Below are 7,500 nucleotides of genomic sequence, written 5' to 3' on the forward strand. Positions count from 1 at the left end.
TTCTTGGTTCAATTTAGGTTATAAAATAAACCTTATCACCATTTCCTTAGTTAATATATGCATGTCAGTAAAGCTGATTCTTGGTTTAATGTAGGTTATAAAATAAACCTTATCATAATTTCCTTAGTAAGTGTATGAATGTCAGCAAAGCTGTTTATCTGTTCAATATAGATTATAAAATAAACTTTATCATCACTTCCTAAGTAACTACATGCTTGTCAGTAAAGCTGATTCTTGGTTTAATATAGGTTATGAAATAAACTTTAACCTCATTTCCTTAGTAAGTGTATGCATGTCAGCAAAGTTGTTTATCTCTTCAATATAGGTTATAAAATAACACTTATCATCATATCCTTATGAAATATAAGCATGACAGTAAAGCTGTTTCTTGGATGAATATAAGTTATAAAATAAACCTTATCACAATTTCCTTAGTTAATGTATGCATGTCAGTAAAGCTGTTTATTGGTTCAATATAGGTTATAAAATAAACCTTAACATCACTTCCTTAGTAAGTGTATGCATGTCAGGAAAGCTGTTTATCTGTTCAATATAGGTTATAAAATAACACTTAACATCATTTCCTTAGGAAATATTAGCATGTCAGTAAAGCTGTTTCTTGGATGAATATAGGTTTTAAAATAAACCTTATCACCATTTCCTTAGTTAATGTATACATGTCAGTAAAGCTGTTTCTTGGATGAATATAGGTTATAAAATAAACCTTTTCACCATTTCTTTAGTTAATGTATACATGTCAGTAAAGCTGTTTATTGGTTCAATATAGGTTATAAAATAAACCTTAACATCATTTCCTTAGTTAATGTATGCATGTCAGGAAAGCTGTTTATTTGTTCAATATAGGTTATAAGATAAACCTCATTATCATTTCCTTAGTTAATGTATGTCTGTCAGGAGACCTGTTTTTGTTTCAATATAGGCTAAAAGAATCCATTAAGTATATATATATATATATATATATATATACATAACCTCAATGTTTTCCCTTACCATTAACGTCCACGGCCTTCTCAAGTTAATCATAAATATAAAAGAGCTGATTCTCGAAGATCATTGAGAGAGAGAGAGAGAGAGAGAGAGAGAGAGAGAGAGAGAGAGAGAGCCATTTATAAGACATGGATGCTGATGATCTCTGCAAATGAATCAGAAGAGATGGAGTATACCTATAGCAAGAGGAGCCAATATTATTTTATATATGTGGATGATGCATTAAGCTATCAGATATAAGACAATTATTTGTCAACATTTATTTTTATTAGTAAAAAATATTAATCATAATGTTTTTTAAGGAATTTGGTGCTGGGCATGGAGTTTTCTTTCTTCACCGGGCTATTTTTTCCTGTCGGAGCCATTGGGTTTATAGCATCCGGCTTTTCCAACTAGACTTGTAGATTAGTTTATAATAATAATAATAATGATAATAATAATAATAATATTGGTTTAATATACATATATATTACAATTGCCAACCATTAATGAGATTCTCACCCTCCAATTACAAGTTTATTTTCAGCCATTAAAAAAGAAAACTACATAATTACAATAAATGCGTATGGAAAATAGAGCATATTGCTAACCTGGTATCTAATAATCAATTCATATGAGCGTATATTAAATTATTAGATTATTACGAGAATATATACCTTATTTTTTTTCCTTTGGAACACTTGTACAATATTCAGTCACTTTAATTCATCTGCATTTCAATTAATTCGTAATCTTTATATTTTATTATTAGATGATTTGGCTTAATATTAACCAGAACTGATGTTCATATTAAGATATGATTTATATGAATGCTTGCTTTACTAATTTCGATAAGAAGAAGGTTTTAAGGTTTAAAAGTCGCTCATGAATGGCAGAGGCAAAGGACAGTGACATTTCTTTGTCAAACATGACAATGCCCTAGAGACTGACCATATATTATATGATCAGTGCCCAAGCCTCCTCTCCACCCAAGCTAGGTGGGGGGAGGGCCAGACAATGACAGCTGATGACTCAGCAGATAGACCTATAGGCTCCCCAAACACTCAACCCTTTGCTCACAAAGATGGTGAGGTTACAGCAACCAAAGGAAGTAACGAGTTTGAACGTGACTCGAACCCAGTTCGGTGTTCACCAGTCAGGGACGTTACCACATCAGCCACCATCTCGAAGAGTTTTTGTTTTTTCCCTCTTTTAAATCAAGAAAACTTTCTTAACCAGTCTCTGTCCCGAACTGCTTTTATCGAACATACTGGATTATTTCATTCTTAATGAGTTCTTTTTTTTAATTTAACTTTCAGATTATCTTCTCAAGATGATGACAAGATGATGACTTTCTTTTTATTATTATTATTATTATTATTATTATTATTATTATTATTATTATTATCATTTGCTTATCAGATTAATCTCCACCCTATTCCAAATGCGTCGATAAAAAGAAAGACATTTAAAGCGAAAAAGGTTATATAAATATAAATAAAAAATATATAAATTATATCTTTTAATAGCCACCTATCATAATAAAATTTACTCTCAATAAAGGCATCAGTTTCCTCTTTCATATAACGTTTCGGCATCTTCCTCTTCATCCTCAGGCTGATGGCTTAGAGTGGATGAACCCATCCCACGTTAATGGCCAAGAACTATTCGAAGGCGACATTCTACTGACTCCAGAGCAGAGCTTCATGTTGCAGGAAAGAAAGGCAGTCGACTTTGTGGCCAGGAGATGGCTGAACGGACCAGATGGCTTCCCGCTTGTACGATACACGTTTCAAGACGGTAAGGAACTCGTAATGGCTTCCCTCTTATATGATACACGTTTAAAGACGGTGAGGAACTTGTAATGGTTTCCCTCTTGTATGACACACGTTTAAAGACGGTAAGGAACTCGTAATGGCTTCCCTCTTGTATGATACACGTTTAAAGACGGTAAGGAACTTGTAATGGTTTCCCTCTTGTATGACACACGTTTAAAGACGGTAAGGAACTCGTAATGGCTTCCCTCTTGTACGATACATGTTTCAATATAGTAAGGAACTCGTAATGTATTCCCTCTTGTACGATACACGTTTCAAGACGGTAAGGAACTCGTGATGGCTTCCCTCTTGTATGATACACGTTTCAAAACGGTAAGGAACTCGTAATGTATTCCCTCTTGTACGATACACGTTTCAAGACGGTAAGGAATTTGTAATGGCTTCCCTTTTGTACGATACACGTTTCAAGACGGTAAGGAACTCGTAATGGCTTCCCTCTTGTACGATACACGTTTCAAGACGGTAGGGAATTTGTAATGGCTTCCCTCTTGTACGATACATTTTTCAAGATGGTAAGGAACTCGTTATGGCTTCTCTCTTGTACAATACACTTTGCAAAACGATAAGGTGCTCGTAATGGCTTCCCTCTTGTACGATACACGGTTCAAGACGGTAAGGAACTCGTAATGGCTTCCCGCTTGTACGATACACGTTTCAAGACGGTAAGGAACTCCTACCGGAGTCACTCATAAATAGTAACTTTGGAAACAATGTTTTATTGTTTAGATTAGCATATAGTTCAAAGGTTTAAAGGCCGGTTATGAATGTCAGAGGCAAGGGACATTTACATTCCCCTATCAAGCCGTACAGTGCCCTAAAGACTGATCAGTGTCCAAGCCCCTCTCCACCCAAGCTAGGGCCAAGGAGGGCCAGGAAAAGGCTGCTGATGACTTAGCAGATAGACCTATTGGCTCCCACAAACACCCCATTCTTAGTTTACAAGGATGGTGAGGTTGCAACGACGAAAGAAGCAAAAGATATTTGAGCGGGACTTGAACCCCAGTCTGGCGATCACCAGGCAAGGACGTTACCAACAGGCCACCACAAAGCCACGATTTAGAAATTTGAAAGCCTGAGGCTGGTAATGTTTCTGCTCTATGATCTGGAGATCAACCGTACTGTACTGTACGTAACCAGTGCCCGAGCCATCTCCTCACCTATGCTACAACCAGAGAAAACCAGGTAGAAGGCTCACTGCTCGATAGATAGTTTAATGGGGACTATTAAAGTGAAATCTGTAGAGTGCTGAGTAAGTAAGGTTGTGTGGCTATTGAAATCAAAGTAAAAAAGTGGGCTTGAGCCCTAGTTCACCTCACTTTAAAGTCCAGCTAGGCTACTCAATTACCACCAATCTTTTAAAAAAATGTAAGATTATGATTCTAATGACAATATATTATTTGTCTTTTCTTGTCTAATGATCTCTGGAGACACCTCTGACTTGCAACTAGTGTCAGTATTTCAATAGTATAGAAGCACAGCTTGACCTAGCAATTTTGAGCCCAACTTAACGAACATAGCAGGAACAAAGGATCATCAAATTTATAGTGTTATCTTAGCACCAATGGTGATACTGCGCCAGGGCGCAATTAGGTTAACCAAATAAGAAGTTATAACACCATCAATGAACTAAACATTGCAAAGGTTGTTATTCATTTTTAATTTCATATAGGGAGATTATGGATAATATACAACCCCTTGGAATAGCAAAGTCTCTGAAATATACCATGAAGAACAGTAATTCCAATTAGATAGGTTAATGATTACATTTATACAAGGAAAGACAAACTGGCTGAATTCTGGCCTGAAGAGATATAGTGTTTGTACTAATTAAATCAGTATTTTGACGATTTCGTAAAGGTGATGACCTACAGAGTAGTACATCTGAACGATGAAAGAGTGAAATTTAGGGTACAAACTATGATTTAAGACAATTAAACACTTACATAACCCATGGCATGATGGATTTACTGGTGAGATGGGACATTTAGACTCAAATCTATGACGATTAAACTCATATATTCCTAGGTATGATGGACTTAAAAGTAAGATGTGGCCTCTAGAAAGGATTTATTATTATGGAAAATATATCAAAAGTTAGACTATTCAAGATATAACTGAATATAAAGTTGTTTGATGAGTAAACAAACTGTAGCTCATTTACTTTAATTCTCACAGAAAATGTAGACCAAGAAGCTGTGAATGAAGCCATGAACCACTGGATGGAGGGCACCTGCATCAAATTCCAGAAAACCTTTCCAGGAGACTTGAATCCTCACATAATCTTCCATAAAGGCTTTGGATGTTGGTCTTACATTGGAATGTTGAAACAGGCAGGACAGCTATTATCTATTGGGAGTGGATGTGAAGAGGTAAGATAGTTTTCCTTCATACGTCTCTTCTTCAACCAATTTCCTTTTACATAATTTTATTTCCCTGTCAAATTAGTTTTCTTTTACGAACTGCTAATGCAAGAACATGTCTTACATAGGGTAGGGCGTCTTCTTTTACAAACTGCCAACGCAAGAACATGTCTTACATAGGGTAGGGAGACTTCTTTTACAAACTGCCAATGCAAGAACATGTCTTACATAGGGTAGGGCGTCTTCTTTTACAAACTGCCAACGCAAGAACATGTCTTACATAGGGTAGGGAGACTTCTTTTACAAACTGCCAACGCAAGAACATGTCTTACATAGGGTAGGGCGTCTTCTTTTACAAACTGCCAACGCAAGAACACACGTCTTTATTAAGGAAGGACAGTCTAAAACAAACGAACGAATATCTCTTCTTTAAAACTTATTTACCATAACCTAAAAAGGACAATGATATCTTTGTTTCTTTGCTAAGTCTCTATTGAGGCTTTATAATCAAACACCACAGAGCTAAAAACAATAAAATACACCCGAAAATGAAAACAAAAGCACTCCATGAAGGAAACTTATGAATTGATAGATTAGATTGGTTATCAAAGAAATTTTTAGGGTTACCAATCAAGAAAATTGATAATAATCTCTTCAAATCTGACCTAATCTATCTTTATATGCAAAAGAGGAAACTTATGAATTGATAAATTAGATTGGTTATCGAAGAAAATTTTAGGATTAACAATAAAAAAATTTATAAAAATCTCTTCAAATCGGACCTAATGTATCTTTATATGCAAAATATGTTTTGATATATAAGATCTAATAGCCAGGCCTTCTCCATCATGAGGCTCAATACTACACAGTATTCTAGAAGTTTTATTCTAGCTGTGACCAAGTTGTGGAATGATCTTCCTAATCGGGTAGTTGAATCAGTAGAACTTCAAAAGTTCAAAGTTGGAGCAAATGTTTTTATGTTGACCAGGCTGGCACGAGTCTTTTTATAGTTTATATATGATATATCTGTTTTGACGTTGTTAATAGTTTATATATGACATATCTGTTTTAACGTTGTTAATAGTCTATATATGACAAATTGGTTTTGACGTTGTTAAGTGTATATATGACATATCTGTTTTAACGTTGTTAATAATTTATATATGACATATCTGTTTTTACGTTGTTACTGTTTTTTAAAATAATTTATTGTTAATTTGTTCTCATCATTTATTCATTTCCTTATTTCCTTTCCTCGCTGGGCTAATTTTCCCTATTGGAGCCCTTGGGCAAATAGCATCTTGCTTTTCCAACTAGGGTTGTAGCTTAGCTATCAATAATGATATCCCAATAATTTTCTTTTCCAGCTAGGAACGGTGGCTCACGAAATTGGCCATTCCTTGGGCTTCTTTCACGAGCAGTCTCGATCAGACAGGGATAACTATGTCCACATAAATATTGACAACGTCCTTCCTGGAGCGACAAGCAATTTCAAAAAGATTACCGACAATAACTATTCTATAGAGTACGACTTCTCATCTGATATGCATTATGGAGCGAGGGTAAGCTTTGATTGCTCAGAGGGAGACGAGTTTTACATCTATTAATTCAGATGGTATATTAAAAGCAGAATGATAAATACGTTTGATGTAAAAAAAAAAAAAAAAAAAAATTAACTTCTACTAAAAAGTTTTCACGACTAAATATATTTTTTATTTAAAAACATTCAGATAAATAGTAAAAATTTCAATTGTAGATACACTATATGTAAAATATATATATATATATATATATATTTAAATATGCTATGTTGTATATATGTTATAAACTGTAAGATTATAAATGCGTATTTCATAATAATAGATAAAAAAAATCAGATGGTTTTATATGTTCTGAAATAACTCATATCTATGAAGTTTATATAGGAAATATATATTTTAATGTTACTGTTCTTAAAACATTTTATTTTTCCTGTTTCCTTTCATCGCTGGGCTATTTTTCCCTGTTGGAGCCCCCTGGGCTTATAGCATCCTGTTTTTCCCTCTAGGGTTGTTGCTTAGTAAGTAATGATAATATCAATCATATATAGGGAATTTATATTTTAATGTTACTGTTCTTAAAATATTTTTATTTTTTTTCTGTTTCCTTTCATCATTGGGCTATTTTTCACTCTTGGAGCCCCCTGTCTTATAGCATCCCTTTTTTTCCTTCTAGGGTTGTTGCTTAGCAAGTAATAATAATAATATCAATCATATATAGGAAACTTTTATTTTAATGTTACTGTTCTTGAAATATTCATTTTTTCCTGTTTCCTT

The 7,500-nt window shown here is 34.2% G+C and overlaps 1 protein-coding gene across 1 annotated transcript in view; it reads left to right on the plus strand.

Moving 5' to 3' along the window:
* LOC137656361 (protein SpAN-like) overlaps nt 1–7,500 on the plus strand; it is a 173,921-nt gene that overhangs the window by 154,270 nt on the left and 12,151 nt on the right. The window contains exons 6-8 of the mRNA XM_068390534.1: nt 2,604–2,787; nt 5,001–5,194; nt 6,553–6,747. Coding sequence (XP_068246635.1) covers nt 2,604–2,787; nt 5,001–5,194; nt 6,553–6,747 — 573 coding nt within the window. The remainder of the gene's footprint in view (nt 1–2,603; nt 2,788–5,000; nt 5,195–6,552; nt 6,748–7,500) is intronic.

This window comes from Palaemon carinicauda, chromosome 17 (assembly GCF_036898095.1).
Source record: "Palaemon carinicauda isolate YSFRI2023 chromosome 17, ASM3689809v2, whole genome shotgun sequence".
NCBI lineage: Eukaryota > Metazoa > Arthropoda > Malacostraca > Decapoda > Palaemonidae > Palaemon > Palaemon carinicauda.